The sequence below is a fragment of the Scyliorhinus torazame genome, chromosome 9, assembly GCF_047496885.1.
Source record: "Scyliorhinus torazame isolate Kashiwa2021f chromosome 9, sScyTor2.1, whole genome shotgun sequence".
Classification (NCBI taxonomy): domain Eukaryota; kingdom Metazoa; phylum Chordata; class Chondrichthyes; order Carcharhiniformes; family Scyliorhinidae; genus Scyliorhinus; species Scyliorhinus torazame.
In genome coordinates, this window is record NC_092715.1 from 108,537,223 (window position 1) to 108,555,284 (window position 18,062).

The 18,062-nt window shown below is 48.0% G+C and overlaps 1 protein-coding gene across 1 annotated transcript in view; it reads right to left on the bottom strand.

The window, feature by feature from the left end:
• LOC140429419 (solute carrier organic anion transporter family member 4C1-like) overlaps nt 1-18,062 on the bottom strand; it is a 285,020-nt gene that overhangs the window by 192,239 nt on the left and 74,719 nt on the right. The window contains exon 4 of the mRNA XM_072516370.1: nt 9,498-9,594. Within this exon, the coding sequence (XP_072372471.1) occupies nt 9,498-9,594 (97 nt within the window). The remainder of the gene's footprint in view (nt 1-9,497; nt 9,595-18,062) is intronic.

An 18,062-nucleotide genomic window follows, 5' to 3' on the forward strand; every position in this document is an offset into this window, starting at 1 on the left:
GGGGTCTGAAGAAAACGCTGCGACGCAACAACCACGACTGGCTTTGATGACCCTGGACCAATCGCGGCCCCGGACGCTCCAGACGGCAACAACAATGGTGCTGATCAACGGGTACGAGACGCCATGCTTGATCGACTCTGGGAGCACGGAAAGTTTTATCCACCCGGATACGGTAAGATGCTGTTTTCTTTCCATTCGTCCGAGCACCCAAAAGATTTTCCTGGCAGCGGGGTCCCATTCAGTAGAGATCCAAGGGTTCTGCATCGTGAACCTAACGGTGCAAGGGAGGGAGTTTAAAAACTATAGGCTTTACGTCCTCCCCCAACTCTGCGCTCCCACTCGATTGGGGTTAGACTTCCAGTGTAACCTCCAGTGCCTAACGTTCCAATTCGGCGGCCCAATACCCCCACTCACTATCTGCAACCTCGCGACCCTCAAGGTTGAACCGCCTTCCTTGTTTGCGAACCTCACCCCGGATTGCAAGCCCGTCGCCACTAGGAGCAGACGATACAGCGCCCAGGACCGGACGTTTATCCGGTTCGAAGTCCAGCGGCTGCTGAAGGAAGGCATAATCCAGGCCAGCAATAGTCCCTGGAGAGCCCAGGTGGTAGTTGTGAATACCGGGGAGAAGCAGAGGATGGTCGTAGACTATAGTCAGACCATCAATAGGTACACGCAGCGAGATGCATACCCTCTCCCCCGCATATCCGACATGGTCAATCGGATTACACAGTACAAGGTCTTTTCCACCGTGGACCTCAAGTCCGCATACCACCAGCTCCCCATCCGCCCGAGTGACCGCAAGTACACGGCCTTCGAGGCAGACGGGGGGCTCTACCATTTTCTAAGGGTCCCATTTGGTGTCACGAACAGAGTCTCAGTCTTCCAACGGGAGATGGACCGAATGGTTGACCAGCGCGGTTTGCGGGCCACGTTCCCATACCTCGACAACGTAACCATCTGCGGCCATGACCAGCAGGACCACGATGCCAACCTCCGCAAATTCCTCCAGACCGCTAACGCCCTGAATCTCACCTATAATGAGGAAAATTGCGTTTTTAGCACCAACCGTCTGGCCATCCTGGGATACGTAGTGCGCAATGGAGTGAGAGGCCCCGACCCCGAACGCATGCGCCCCCTCATGGAATTTCCCCTCCCCCACTGCTCCAAAGCCCTGAAACGCTGCCTGGGCTTCTTCTCGTATTACGCCCAGTGGGTTCCCCAGTATGCAGACAAGGCCCGCCCATTAATCCAGTCCATTACCTTCCCCCTGTCGACAGAGGCCCGCCAGGCCTTCAGCCGCATCAAAGTGGATATCGCAAAGGCCACGATGCACGCTATCGACGAGTCCCTCCCCTTGCAGGTCGAGAGCAACGCATCCGACGTAGCTCTGGCGGCCACTCTCAACCAAGTGGGCAGACCCGTGACCTTTTTCTCCCGGACCCTCCACGCCTCAGAAATCCGCCACTCCTCAGTGGAAAAGGAAGCCCAAGCCACAGTGGAAACTGTGCGACATTGGAGGCATTACCTGGCCGGCAGGAGATTCACTCTCCTCACTGACCAACGGTCGGTAGCCTTTATGTTCGATAATGCACAGCGGGGCAAAATTAAGAATGACAAGATCTTGAGGTGGAGGATTGAGCTCTCCACCTATAACTATGAGATCTTGTATCGTCCCGGAAAGCTGAACGAGCCGTCCGATGCCCTATCCCGTGGCACATGTGCCAACGCACAAGTAGACCACCTCCAAGCCCTCCACGAGGACCTCTGCCACCTGGGGGGTCACTCGATTCTACCATTTTGTGAAGTCCCGCAACCTCCCCTACTCGGTGGAGGAGGTCCGTACAGTCACCAGGAATTGCCAAATCTGCGCAGAGTGCAAACCGCACTTTTTCAGGCCAGATAGAGTGCACCTGATAAAGGCTACCCATCCCTTTGAATGCCTCAGTTTGGATTTCAAAGGCCCCCTCCCCTCCACCGACCGCAATGCATACTTCCTGAACGTGGTGGACGAGTACTCCCGTTTCCCATTCGCCATCCCCTGCCCCGACATGGCAGCGACCACAGTCTTAAAGCCCTCGGCACCATCTTTACACTGTTCGGTTTCCCCGCGTACATCCATAGCGACAGGGGGTCCTCCTTCATGAGTGACGAGCTGCGTCAGTTCCTGCTCAGCAAGGGCATTGCCTCGAGCAGGACGACCAGCTACAACCCCCGGGGGAACGGTCAGGTAGAGAGGGAGAACGGTACGGTCTGGAAGACCGTCCTACTGGCCCTACGGTCCAGAAATCTCCCAGTTTCCCGGTGGCAGGAAGTCCTCCCGGATGCCCTCCACTCCATCCGGTCGCTGTTGTGTACCACCACTAACCAAACGCCTCACGAGCGCCTCCTTGTCTTCCCTAGGAAATCCTCCTCCGGACCTGGCTGGCAGCCCCAGGACCCATCTTGCTCCGAAAGCATGTGCGGGCGCACAAATCGGACCCGTTGGTCGAGAGGGTTCACCTTCTCCACGCAAACCTCCAGTACGCCTACGTGGCGTACCCCGACGGCCGACAGGACACGGTCTCCCTACGGGACCTGGCGCCCGCCGGAAACACACACACACTCCCAACACCGATCACCCCCTCCCTGCCACCGGCGCACCCCACGACCGCCCCCTTCCCGGGGGGATCGGGCCTCCTCCCGTGCTCGCCCAGGAGTAAAGAAACAGGAACGAACAGCGCAACGCTCCCAGAGACGACAGTGCCCGAGCCAGCACCTGCACCACCACCGGGGCTGAGGCGATCGACAAGGACGACCAGGGCGCCCGCTCGACTCGTGGAATCTGCGTGACACCAGAAAAACCTGTAAATAACTCTGACAACACCTGTACATAATGATTCTGACAAAACCTGGCGACGCTGTTCCTTATCTTTTGATCTCCTCTGTATGGTTTGGTTATGATGTGCCGGGATTATTCCAGGCTGGATTATGCCCCTCTTGAGAGGGGCGGACTGTTCTTTCTCTCTCTCCTCTGCCGTGCTCCGTGTTTGAGTGGCCTATTCTGGTGGGTTGGACTGGTGTGCCTTTCTGCTGATGGAGGTCGGGCGGGGGAGGGGGCTAGTAAGTGCGTTCTGGGGTTCCATGTGTTTGGTGTCCTTGTACTGTTTTCTGTATTTTGACAATGTTATTAAAGTTTAATACAATTCAATAGTCCCTAACCAATAGTAATCAGGCAGGTTAGAAAAGGTGGATAGATTTTTGAACAGTAAAGGAATAAAAGGTTACGGTGAGCGGGTGGGTAAGTGGAGCTGAGTCCACAAAAACATCAGCCATGATCTTACTAAATGGCGGGGCAGGCTCCAGGGGCTAGATGGCCTACTCCTGCTCCTAGTTCTTATGTTCTTATGTAGGCTTGGAATGATAAGTGACAAGTAACATTCGCAGCACACAGGTGCCAGGCAAATGCCACCTCCAGCAAGAGAGAATGTAAGCATCTCCCCTGTAATAAATTTCATCATGGCCAGTCTTCTTCCCAAATCCTTCCTAGAAAACTTCAGAGTATTTGCTGATGAATTCATGCTGTCCTCCATGCCCAACCTGTTCAGCATGATAAGTTGGATCAAATCTCTCCCCATTAAGCTTGGTTCTTGCTCCCACACAATGATGAGTGGGAATCGGGATGATTGCTGCCTGCAAATCATAAAATTTACAGTGCAGAAGGAGGCCATTCAGCCCATCGAGTCTGCACTGGCCCTTGGAAAGAGCACCCTACTTAAGTCCCACGCCGCCGCCCTATTCCTTTTATCCCCATAACCCAGTAACCCCACCTAGCCGTTTTGGACACTAAGGGCAATTTAGAATGGCCAATCCACCTAACCTGCACATCTTTGGACTGTGGGAGGAAACCGGAGCACCCGGAGGAAACCCACCCAGACACAGGGAGAACGTGCAGACTCCACACAGAGTGTGATCCAAGCCGGGAATGGAACCTGGGACCCTGGAGCTGTGAAGCAACTGTGCTAACCACTATGCTACTGTGCTGTCCTTTATTCATACTGGTTCCCCCGTGTAGGTGGCTCATCTGGCCTCCATGTCTTCTGAGCTCCAGAGTTGAATATCAGTGTGAAGGTAACCATATGTCTGCTCCGCAATAACGGAGGGCCATTTACCAGCAGTTCCACGATTATTGGGGTGACCTTGGTCATATTGATGCAGTTTAGTTGCATTGCCCCTGTTTCCGGTAGTGAGTATGTCTGCATGGTGCAGGCCAGCATTGGCCATAGCTTCTTCCCTAAATAGCATGCATTTCTCTTATTCCTACACTTTGTCTTGACTGCCCTTTGGCTCGCAATAGTCCGTTGTCTGGCATTTGTAACCTTCTGGAGCATGATCCCTAGTATTCTTGGGTCTGTCATTGCATTTCCTTGACTGCCGGGTGATGTGAGTCGAGCTCTAATATTGTAATTGACTACCTGACATCCTGGGCAAAACACCCGAGTCCCGCCGGCGCCGTTCTAACCTGCTCTCAGCCGGCGGGACCTCGGCGTGGAAGAGTCCGGGGACGGCTTGTGGGGGGAGGAGGGGGGTCCGACCCCAGGGGTGCCATTGGTGCCGGTGCCACTGTGCATGCGCAGACCCCGCGGCGCCCAGTTGACACCGGGACCAGCAGCTGGAGCGGCGTGGGTCGCTCCAGTACTGTGCTGGCCCCCTGTAGGGGCCAGAATTGCGGAACCTGTGGCCATGTTTCCCAACGGCATTTCCGACGGCGTCAACACTTAGCCTCAGGATCATAGAATCCCGCTCCTTACTTACACAAGCACCCTCAGTTGAGGAATAGTCGCTGTTACACGAGGCCCCACCCCCTAACGGTAGGACATTCCTGTCTGACGCTTCTTGTAGCTCCTGAGCCCCTTTTTCTGCATTTTACAGTGATAGAGCTATTTCAATGGCTTTTTCTAAATCCAGGTTGAATTCTGCCAATAATTTTTTTGCATTGTCAAGTTGTTTACTGCACATACCAATCTGTCCCGCAACATTTCGTTCAAGATTGGTCTAAATTCACAATGTTCTTCCAATTTTCATAATTTGTCCAAAGATTTGGTGACAGGTTCCCCCAGTGTTCTCCCTGCTGTGTTAAAGTGGTACCTCTGGATTATTACAGATAATCATAGCGGTTTTTGACCAAGTCTACTAACTCGTTCAAAGTCTTTGAGTCAGGGCAACTGGATTGGTCAGACGTTTTATCACTCGGATTGTTGGGGCCCCACATGCTGTCAGTAAAATCACTTTCTGTTTTTCAGCTCCCACAATAATCTTAGCCTAAAAGAAGTAATGCATGTGCTCTGTGTATTGAGCCCAGTCTTCTCCGCTTATACCATAGGGTTCAGGTTTACCGATGGGAGGCAATTTTTTTTCTCTTACCGGAGAAGCCGTTTGTTCTCAACAATGAAGTTGCTGAGAGAAAAATGCTTGTTTACCCCTCATCGCCAATGTAATAATTTCGACAAGGTCAGTCCTCCGACACCATATCCTTTTACTTACAAAATGAAAAAGGCTGCAGCCGCGGCTAACAGTGCACAAGTCCAAGCCAGAGGACCTACAGAATACCAGCCCGGTTGACGCAGTGGGTTGTAAACCCCCAATGCATTTTTCCTATTGGGCGAGCTCCTGCTCACTCAATAGGGAAGTTCATATTCCATGAAGTCCACGGGGAAATCTATTGATGACTCCACTTGTCCTCGTGGCCACCATAAAATCCCCTTAACATTCAACAGAAATACCATCACTAAAACCCCCACTATCTGCATTTTGGGGGTTACCATTGATCAGATGTTGAGCTGGACCAACCATTTAAAGAGTGTAGCTGCAACAGCAGGTCAGAGGCTTGGAATCCTGCAGTGAGTAACTCACCTCCAGACACCCCAAAGCCTGTCCACCATCTACAAGGCACAATGAGAAGTGTGGTAGAATACTCTCCACTGCCTGAATGAGTGCAGTTCCAACACACATAAAGATTGTCACAATCCAGAACAAAGCAGGCTGGGTCAAATTTCAAATTTCCAAACTATTTTGCTATTATTATTTCTTTCTGGGTTTTTGTACCTTGAAGTAATTAATAGTAGCTGTAAACTATGTAATAATTTTTAAAGACTATCCATTGCCTGTTAATCAACGTACCTATTAATGTATTTTCCCAATCAACCTCAACCAATTTGCCCCCCAGACCGTCATAATTTCCTTTGTTCAAATTGAACACCCTGGCTTCACCCAATGGGCCATAACTTCCTCCGCGTTGGATTAACACTCTGTACACACTTACCTGCAATAAATTTCTTAAGTGCCAGTCTTGCCTGACCTTCCTGTCTCAGGCCATATGAGATTCAGGCAGTACAGCAAATCACTGGATCCAACCTCAGGGTCTAAAAGTAACAGAGTGAAGGAGAACTTGCCCCCTTTTTACGGCGCTAGCTGCCGTAAAGCAGGTGGGTTTAAAGGTCCTATTGAAAATAATAGGCCAGTGAGAAGGCAAGTGTCTAAGATAAGTGGATAGGATTTGGACGGTCGGACATCAGGATCAGGGGATGTCGGACATCGGAGGGAGTGGCAAGGGGTTCGGACATATTGTAGGAAGTGGCAACGCTGAGGGCATATCGTTTTTACTTTGGTTGGGATGGAACCCATGTCCACATATCCATTCTTTCACTGGTCAGACTTCGAGGAGGAAAGTCATACTTCTACAATTTACACTTGTTTTCTGCTATTTTCCACAATGACTGCTTTGATTTTAGTATTCTGTCTGAAAAACGTTTCTTAATTACCGAACCTCTTCTTTGCGAAACCATCCACTGCCACCATGTTATATTCACAAAAGCCAGGTGCTGAAGGACAGAACTTGAGCCAATCTTTAAACACCTTTGTAAGCAATTATTTATAGAGATACCTATTACAAACATCCGCAAACAAGCACCATCCAAATTCAAATCCCACAACTTTAATTTAATAATCTTTATTGTAACAAGTCGGCTTACTCTGATACTGCAATGAAGTTATTGTGAAAAGCACCTCGTCACCACATTCCATCGCCTGTTCGGGTACACAGAGGGAGAATTCAGAATATCCAAATTACCTAACAGCACGTCTTTCGGGACTTGTGTGAGGAAACCAGATCACCCAGAGGGAACCCACACAGCCACAGAGAGAATGTGCAGACTCCACACAGACAGTGACCCAAGCTAGGAATCGAACCTGGGACCCTGGAGCTATGAAACAACAGTGATATTCACTGTGCTACCATGCTACCTTTCAGATATTACCTATTGTTCGGGTATTGTTGTAAAACCTTTTTTCTATCCTGTATTCCTCTTTTTATCCTTGTCCTGCTGCTTGCTTGGATCTGTAGTCTTCTGGTTAGCTACTGCAACATTTGGGCTTGCTGATTTTAGGCAGAGCTGGAACACCCCTGTCCTGATGTACCACCTGTGATGTTGAGTTAATAGACTTGGCAAGCAGCCAATTGGTGTATGCAGGAATCTATTGTTGCCTGTGATTGATGAAGCCAGTCAGAAACTTTCAGGAAAGAAAATGGGTCTTCTGCAGAGTTCCATCTTCTGTTCAGTTCTGAGAAAGTTTCAGCCAGGTCACAGTTGGAAGGCACTCTCTCTCTCTCAGCTGCTCTTTCTCTTTCTCTCCCTCGCCCAGGCAATAACAGTCACTCATCAGGTCTGTAACTTTTTAACTCTGTGTCAGAAGGGCTGGAAAGAGCTCAACAGTGAGGCTTAAGGTGACAGCATTTGTGCTAAAGTCTCCAGGGCCTTGTACAGAAATCAGGAAAGACTGCTAGTTCCAGGGTCAAAGCTGTATTAATCTCACAGGAAGGCGAAAGTTCCATCTGGTGATAGAAGAGCAGAAGTGCACTGGTCTGAACATTCTGTGTACAGTGCTATCTGGTGGCCGATGATAGGAATTGCACTGACCTGAAAATCCCTGTACCTAGTTCCATCCAGTGGCGGGAAGACAGAACTGCGCCAATCTGAAAATACTTGAGAAAATCTACAGCAGAGAAGAGTCATCTCAAACCTACCATTAAATTCTCATTTATTTTATTCTCACCAATCCTTACTTTGCATCTGTCTTGAGTCTGTCTGGGTGGAGGGTGGGATGGGGCTTTGGGATTAGGTAGACTGGTAGACCATTGTCCTGTTATTTCTTTACAGATTCATATTTTCCTCCTTTTAGTGATAAACAATTTAGTAATATTCTACTTCTGAATCTGGTGTCAGTAACTCGTTGGAGCAGTCGAGGGTTAAAAATGTCAGGAAAACACAAATTATTGGTTATTTCACTTATGTTGGGACTCCGTCGTCTGTAGGGTTGGAACTGACCGTGCACTCGCCCAGGGTGTGGTAACACTATTTATCTGAATACAACTGAATCCTGACTACTTTCACACAATGAAATGGAATGAAATGAAATGAAAATTGCTTATTGTCACAAGTAGGCTTCAAACGAAGTTACTGTGGAAAGCCCCTAGTCACCACATTCTGGTGCCTGTTCAGGAAGGCTGGTACGGGAATTGAACCGTGCTGCTGGCCTGCCTTGGTCTGCTTTAAAAGCCAGCTATTTAGCCCAGTGTGGAAATACAATTGAGATACAATTAACACAAGATGCCAGCATTACATTTTGAAACTTTTGTCTACATTCCCCTTATGCATCAAATCATATGTAAAAATGAAAATGATGAATTCTGTTGAATCAGCTAATAATAAAACCATACAAACTCTTCAGTACTCATTATATATCTTTATACAAAATACACAACATACATATTGCATAAGAAAGAATGGAATGAGCTGTCAGTATAACAAATGAATGATGTTAATTATATAATTCACAATATCTTTGCCTTCTGCTCGCTACCAGCACTGAGTTTGAACGCTGTTTTCACCCAGGCCAGGTAACAGCCATGAGTGAGTTTCAAAGAAGGCAAAGGTTATAAACTGAGTATATCAACAAAGGAATAAAAGCTTGAGGCACAGAACAACTGGGAGCGATATAGAAATGAAAATAACGGAGAAGTAAAAATGACAGAATAAGGAGAGAGGAACAGTGAAATAGAGGGAGAGAGAAACAGCGATAAGAAGAGAAATATGTACATGAGAGAGTCATAAAGAAAGGAGAGATTTTCTATCTTGTCATGCTGAAATGGTTGGAAATTGTAGCTCAGGGAAAGCAGAAAGTGGGCATAATAAAGTGGAAGACAATGATAGGGTGACAAAGGATTCAAGAGCATGAAAGATTCAGAGGTAATTATTGTGCACAGTGTGATAGAGAGACTTACATTCTTTGAGCAATACCACAAGAGATCAATAAATTTCATTTATTTATTTCAACAAAGCTTCTGTGAATGTAACAACAGTACTGCTACAGGGACTGGATAAGCATCAATCAGCCATCTTGCTGAATACCAGCAATTTGGCAAAGAACAGAAAAATTCAAAAAGATTAAAAACAACTTACTTAGAAACTGCATTGATATCGATATAAATGTCTAGCAACTGACCACCTATGACATATCCAAACGCAGGGCCCAGAACTGACATTCCACTTCCAATACCTGTAGATTATCACAGAAAGAGTTTCTTCAATTAGGTTTGTACATACAATAAGTTAAATATATCCTATTATAGTTGATTTCAATTGTTCCATCTTTTGTAGCAGTGCCTTCAGCTGCTTGGACAGAATTCCCTTCCAAGGACTATATGTTTATTACGTTTCTGTACTCATTTATGGCACTTCATGAAAGCTACCTCATCGTCCCTATGTGGCTCCATGTTCGATGACGCTCATGAATAATCTTGCATTGAGCTTTGTTAAAGGTGCCATATAACTTGTACTTCCAGCTGCTTCTAACAGGAAATTGTAGGTAGGATGCTCCTGAGTTTCTTTCTCCAACGTTAATCGGTGGAAATTATGGTTGTACATATATATATATATATATGACCATGGCCTTGGGAATACAACCCTATAAGGGATAATGCTGCAGGGATTGGTGCCCAAAGAGACAAAATACCAAGCATTTGTCCATATCGTTCAGTTCCCCAGTTGCATTTTAACAGAATGACATCACGAAGCTTCACCCAGTAACATATCCAGTGACTAAGATGTGCTTCACAAAAGGTACCAAAGTCACTGGACAGAAATGTAACGATGTTGTGTGCGATCTAACGGAAATATTTCTCAGTGTCATTGTGGCGGGTTTTGCTGGGAGTTTTACTCGCTCTGTCGGCGAGTCCCCCACACTATCTAATCCCACTAAGTCACTTTATTGGGTCCCGGGAAGTTTCTCCCCAGTCAAGCCCATACTTAGAATTATTTTCATCAATGGGGAGCTGAACACGCTGGGTAAACCTGCTCCTCAGAGATTGAGCCACCATTTTGAAAGGATGCCTCGATCTCTAAGTGGGCTTGTGGGTCCACACCCCACCCATGGACAATGTCACCGCCCACACACATGGGCATTACCCCCCCCCCCCCAAGTGATGACATCCCACTATGATGTTGCTAAGGGCTCAAATTTTCAGGCCTTCCCACCCCCCTTTCAGCCCCCCGCCCCCCTCCCCCCCCCCACTTCCAGGACCCTATCCTCACACCGCCAACCTTCCGGAGGCCGCTTCATACCAGCCCCATTTCCTCTCCCCCCGACCCCACCCTTTATACCCTCTCAACTGTCCTTTCATGAGCATGGCCCCCTTCAGGCCCTGACCTTTGGCAGGGCCACCCTGGCCCGGGCAACCTGACACTGCCACACTAACATCCTGGTAGTGCTCCTGCCAGCTTTGCAGTGCCACCCAGGCACCTTGTCAGTGCCAGGATGGCAGTGCCAAGGCACAAGCCTGGCAGTGCCAAGGTGCCTGCAATCAAGAGTTGCAGAGGGCAGTAGAGCAGAGCTGCTGATTGGTGTTGCAAGGGAAATTTGCATACCTCCGTTGTGGTCACCCTAATTTGAAGGTGTACCTGAGCTAGAGACCCTAGCTGTTCGAGTGAAGACAAGCATCCAGCAGAGGGCAGTAGAGCGGAGCTGCTGATTGGTGTTGCAAGGAAATTTGCATACCTCCATTGTGGTCACCCTAATTTGAAGGTAGTTTGTGGAGGAGCTGTTGTCAAGTGACACTTAAACCCGAAACACTTCTTCAGTGTTTCCTTCCTTATCCCCTCCTCTAACCAAAAAACAACAACCGCTGTAAAGAACAAGAGGAAGGCTCGAGGTCAGTTAGAAGTAGAAAGAAGTTGAACCGTGACGCCACAGCCTGCAGGAAAGGGATTGGCTGGTGACTGGTAAGTAGTTTTTCTTTTCTTTTCCCTCAGGTGTTATCGTGCAGGGCGCAGAGGTTGCTGAGTGAGTGCTTGCTGAGAAGGGGAGTGAATAACAGGTAAGCTCTTTCTTTTTTTAACTAGGGGGATGGCAGGGAAGGTAGTGCAATGTTCCTTCTGCAGAATGTTTGAGGTGAGGGATGCCGACAGTGTCCCTGCTGATTTCATCTGTGGGAAGTGCACCTATCTCCAGCTCCTCAGAAACCGCATTAGGGAACTGGAGCTGGAGCTGGATGAATTTCGGATCATTCGGGAGGCAGAGGTGGTCATAGATAGAAGCTTCAGGGATGTAGTTACTCCGAAGAATAAAGATAGATGGGTGACGGTGAGAGGGGCTGGGAGGAAGCAGTCAGTACAGGGATTCCCTGTGGTCGTTCCCCTTAGTAACAAGTATACCGCTTTGGATACTGTTGGGGGGGGGGGGACTTACCAGGGGTAAGCCATGGGGTGCAGGTCTCTGGCACAGAGTCTGTCCCTGTTGCTCAGAAGGGAAGGGGGAGAGGAGCAGAGCATTAGTCTTTGGAGACTCCATAGTTAGGGGGATAGATAGGAGATTCTGTGGGAACGAGAGAGACTCGCGGTTGGTGTGTTGCCTCCCAGGTGCCAGGGTGCGTGATGTTTTGGATCGTGTTTTCGGGATCCTTAAGGGGGAGGGGGAGCAGCCCAACGTCGTGGTCCACATAGGTACCAACGACATAGGTAGGGATAGGGATGTAAGGCAGGAATTCAGGGAGCTAGGGTAGAAACCTAGATCTAGGACAAACAGTTATTATCTCTGGGTTGTTACCCGTGCCACGTGATAGCGAGATGAGGAATAGGGAAAGAGAAGAGTTGAACGTGTGGCTACGGGGATGGTGCAGGAGGGAGGGTTTCAGATTTCTGAATAACTGGGGCTCATTCTGGGGTTGGTGGGACCTCTACAAACGGGATGGTCTACACCTGGACCAGAGGGGTACCAATATCCTGGGAGGGAAATTTGCTAATGCTCTTCGGGAGGGTTTAAACTAGTTCAGCAGGGGCTTGGGAACCTGAATTGTAGCTCCAGTATACAGGAGGTTGAGAGTAGTGAGGTCATAAGTAAGGTTTTAAAGTTGCAGGAGTGTACCGGCAGGCAGGAAGGTGGTTTAAAGTGTGTCTTCTTCAATGCCAGGAGCATCCGGAATAAGGTGGGTGAACTTGCGGCATGGGTTGGTACCTGGGACTTCGATGTTGTGGCCATTTCGGAGACATGGATAGAGCAGGGACAGGAATGGTTGTTGCAGGTGCCGGGGTTTAGATATTTCAGTAAGCTCAGGGAAGGTGGTAAAAGAGGGGGAAGGGTAGCATTGTTAGTCAAGGACAGTATTACGGTGGCAGAAAAGATGTTTGATGAGGACTCGTCAATTAAGGTAGTGTAGGCTGAGGTTAGAAACAGGAAAGGAGAGGTCACCCTGTTAGGGGTTTTCTATAGGCCTCCGAAAAGTTCCAGAGATGTAGAGGAAAGGATTGCAAAGATGATTCTGGATAGGAGCGAATGCAACAGGGTAGTTGTTATGGGGGACTTTAATTTTCCAAATATTGACTGGAAACGCTATAGTTCGAGTACTTTATATGGGTCCGTTTTTGTCCAATGTGTGAAGGAGGGTTTCCTGACACAGTATGTAGATAAGCCAACGAGAGGCAAGGCCGTATTGGATTTGGTACTGGGTAATGAACCAGGACAGGTGTTAGGTTTGGAGGTAGGTGAGCACTTTGGTGATAGTGACCACAATTCGATTACGTTTACTTTAGTGATGGAATGGGATAGGTATATAACGCAGGCCAAGAGTTATATCTGGGGGAAAGGCAATTATGATGCGATAAGGCAAGACTTAGGATGCATCGGATGGAGAGGAAAACTGCAGGGGATGGGCACAATGGAAATGTGGAGCTTGTTCAAGGAACAGCTACTGCATGTCCTTGATAAGTATGTGCCTGTCAGGCAGGGAGGAAGTGGTCGAGCAAGGGAACCATGGTTTACTAAGGCAGTCAAGAGGAAGAAGGAGGCTTATGTAAAGATGAGACACGAAGGTTCTGTAAGGGTGCTCGAGAATTACAAGTTAGCTAGGAAGGACCGAAAGAGAGAGCTAAGAAGAGCCAGGAGGGGACATGAAAGGTCTTTGGCAGGTAGGATCAAGGATAACCCTAAAGCTTTCTATAGATATGTCACTAATAAAAGAATGACTAGGGTAAGAGTAGGGCCAGTCAAGGACAGTAGTGGGAAGTTGTGCTTGGAGTCCAAGGAGATAGGAGAGGTGCTAAATGAATATTTTCCGTCAGTATTCACACAGGAAAAAGACAATGTTGTCGAGGAGAATACTGAGATTCAGGCTACCAGACTAGAAGGGCTTGAGGTTCATAAGGAGGAGGTGTTAACAATTCTGGAAAGGGTGAAAATAGATAAGTCCCCTGGGCCGGATGGGATTTATCCTAGGATTCTTTGGGAAGCTAGGGAGGAGATTGCTGAGCCTTTGGCTTTGATCTTTAAGTCATCTTTGTCAACAGGAATAGTGCCAGAAGACTGGAGGATAGCAAATGTTGTCCCCTTGTTCAAGAAGTGGAGTAGAGGCAACCCCGGTAACTATAGACCAGTGAGCCTCACTTCTGTTGTAGGCAAAATCTTGGAAAGCTTTAGAAGAGATAGGGTGTATAATCATCTAGAAAGGAATAATTTGATTAGACATAGTCAACACGGTTTCGTGAAGGGTAGGTCGTGCCTCACAAACTTATTGAGTTCTTTGAGAAGGTGACCAAACAGGTGGATGAGGGTAAAGCAGTTGATATGGTGTATATGGATTTCAGTAAAGTGTTTGATAAGGTTCCCCATGGTAGGCTACTGCAGACCAATACGGAAGCATGGGATTCAGGGTGATTTAGCAGTTTGGATCAGAAATTGGCTAGCTGGAAGAAGACAAAGGGTGGTGGTTGATGGGAAGTGTTCAGACTGGAGTCCAGTTACTAGTGGTGTACCACAAGGATTTGTTTTGGGGCCACTGCTGTTTGTCATTTTTATAAATGACCTGGGGGAGGGCGTAGAATGATGGGTGAGTAAATTTGCAGATGACACTAAAGTCGGTGGAGTTGTGGACAGTGCGGAAGGATGTTACAAGTTACAGAGGGACATAGATAAGCTGGAGCGCTGGGCTGAGAGGTGGCAAATGGAGTTTAATGCAGAAAAGTGTGAGGTGATTCAATTTGGAAGGAGTAACAGGAAGACAGAGTACTGGGCTAATGGTAAATTCGTGCTAGACATCACCATCCGAGGAAAAAGGCTCTCACTGTCCACCCTATCCAATCCTCTGATCATCTTGTATGCCTCAATTAAGTCACCTCTTAACCTTCTCTCTAACGAAAACAGCCTCAAGTCCCTCAGCCTTTCCTCATAAGATCTTCCCTCCATACCAGGCAACGTTCTGGTAAATCTCCTCTGCACCCTTTCCAATGCTTCCACATCCTTCCCATAATGCGGCAACCAGAATTGCACGCAATACTCCAAATGCGGCCGCACCAGAGTTTTGTACAGCTGCAACATGACCTCATGGCTCCGAAAATAAATGCCTCTACCAATAAAAGTTAACCCACCGTACGCCTTCTTAACAACCCTCTCAACCTGGGTTGCAACTTTCAGGGATCTATGTACATGGACACCGAGATCTCTCTGCTCATCCACACTGCCATAAATCTTACCATTAGCCCAGTACTCGGACTTCCTGTTATTCCTTCCAAAATGAATCACCTCACACTTTTCTGCATTAAACTCCATTTGCCACCTCTCAGCCCAGCGCTGCAGCTTATCTATGTCCCTCTGTAACTTGTAACATCCTTCCGCACTGTCCACAACTCCACCGACTTTAGTGTCATCTGCAAATTTACTCACCCATCGTTCTACGCCCTCCTCCAGGTCATTTATAAAAATGACAAACAGCAGTGGCCAGAAAACAGATCCTTGTCGTACACCACTAGTAACTGGACTCCAGTCTGAACATTTCCCATCAACCACCACCCTTTGTCCTCTTCCAGCTAGCCAATTTCTGTTCCAAACTGCTAAATCACCCTGAATCCCATGCCTCCGTATTTTCTGCAGTAGCCTACCGTGGGGAACCTTATCAAACGCTTTACTGAAATTCATATACACTACATCAACTGCTTTACCTTCATCCACCTGTTTGGTCACCTTCTCAAAGAACTCAATAAGTTTGTGAGGCACGACCTACCCTTCACAAAACCGTGTTGACTATCTCTAATCAAATTATTCCTTTCCAGATGATTATACATCCTATCTCTTATAAACCTTTCCAAGATTTTGCCCACAACTGAAGTAAGGCTCACTGGTCTATAGTTACTGGGCTTGTCTCTACTCCCCTTCTTGAACAAGGGGACAACATTTGCTATCCTCCAGTCTTCTGGCACTATTCCTGTTGACAAAGATGACTTAAAGAACAAAGCCAAAGGCTCAGCAATCTCCTCCCTAGCTTCCCAGAGAATGCTAGGATAAATCCCATCCGGCCAAGGGGATTTATCTATTTTCACACTTTCCAGAATTGCTAAATCCTCCTCCTTATGAACCTTAAGCACTTCTAGTCTAGTAGCCTGAATCTCAGTATTCTCCTCGACAACATTGTCTTTTTCCTGTGTGAATACTGACGGAAAATATTCATTTAGCACCTCTCCTATCTCCTCGGACTCCAAGCACAACTTCCCACTACTGTCCTTGACTGGCCCACTCTTACTCTAGTCATTTGTTTATTCCTGACATATCTATAGAAAGCTTTAGGGTTATCCTTGATCCTACCTGCCAAAGACTTCTCAAGTCCCCTCCTGGCTCTTCTTAGCTCTCTCTTTACGTCCTTCCTAGCTAACTTGTAACTCTTGAGTGCCCTAACTGAACCTTCATGTCTCATCTTTACATAAGCCTCCTTCTTCCTCTTGACAAGTGTTTCGACTGCTTTAGTAAACCACGGTTCCCTTGCTCAACCACTTCCTCCCTGCCTGACAGGTACTTACTTATCAAGGAGACGCAGTAGTTGTTCCTTGAACAAGCTCCACATTTCCATTGTGCCCATCCCCTGCAGTATTCCTCGCCATCCGATGCATCCTAAGTCATGCCTCATCGCATCATAATTGCCTTTCCCCAGATATAACTCGTGCCCTGCGGTATATACCTATCCCTTTCCATCACTAAAGTAAACGTAATCGAATTGTGGTCACTATCACCAAAGTGCTCACCTGCCTCCAAATCTAACACGTGTCCTGGTTCATTACCCAATACCAAATCCAATATGGCCTCGCCTCTCGTTGGCCTATCTAAATACTGTGTCAGGAAACCCTCCTGCACACATTGGACAAAAATGGACCCATCTAAAGTACTCGAACCATAGCACTTCCAGTCAATATTTGGAAAGTTAAAGTCCCCCATAACAACTACCCTATTGCTTTCGCTCATTTCCAGAATCATCTTTGCAATCCTTTCCTCTACATCTCTGGAACTTTTCGGAGGCCTATAGAAAACCCCTAACAGGGTGACCTCTCCTTTCCTGTTTCTAACCTCAGCCCATACTACTTCAGTAGACGAGTCCTCATCAAACGTCCTTTCTGCCACCGTAATACTGTCCTTGACTAACAATGCCACCCCTCCCCCTCTTTTACCACTTTCCCTGAGCTTACTGAAATATCTAAACCCCGGCACCTTACTCATGACCTCACTACTCTCAACCTCCTGTATACTGGAGCTACAATTCAGGTTCCCAAGCCCCTGCTGAACTAGTTTAAACCCTCCCGAAGAGCATTAGCAAATTTCCCCCCCCCCCCCAGGATATTGGTACCCCTCTGGTCCAGGCGTACACAATCCCATTTGTAGAGGTCCCACCGACCTCAGAATGAGCCCCAAATATCCAGAAATCTGAAACCCTCCCTCCTGCACCATCCCTGTAGGCATGTGTTCAACTCCTCTCTCTCCCTATTCCTCGTCTCGCTATCACATGGCACGTGTAACAACCCAGAGATAATAACTCTGTACTAGATCTAAGTTGCCACCCTAGCTCCCTGAATTCCTGCCTTACAATCCTATCCCTTTTCCTACCTATGTCGTTGGTACCTATGTGGACCACACTTGGGGCTGCTCCCCCTCCCCCTTAAGGATCCCAAAAACACGATCCGAGACATCACGCACCCTGGCACCTGGGAGGCAACACACCAACCACGGGTCTCTCTCGTTCCCACAGAATCTTCTATCTATCCCCCTAACTATAGAGTCTCCAATGACTAATGCTCTACTCCTCTCCCCCTTCCCTTCTGAGCAACAGGGACAGACTCTGTGCCAGAGACCTGCACCCCATGGCTTACCCCGGTAAGTTCCCCCCCCCCCAACAGTATCCAAAGCGGTATACTTGTTATTAAGGGGAACGACCACAGGGGATCTCTGTACTGACTGCTTCCTCCCAGCCCCTCTCACCGTCACCCATCTATCTTTATTCTTCGGAGTAACTACATCCCTGAAGCTTCTACCTATGACCACCTCTGCCTCCTGAATGATCCGAAGTTCATCCAGCTCCAGCTCCAGTTCCCTAACGCGATTTTTGAGGAGCTGGAGATGGGTGCACTTCCCACAGATGAAATCAGCAGGGACACTGATGGCATCCCTCACCTCAAACATTCTGCAGGAGGAACATTGCACTACCTTCCCTGCCATCCCCG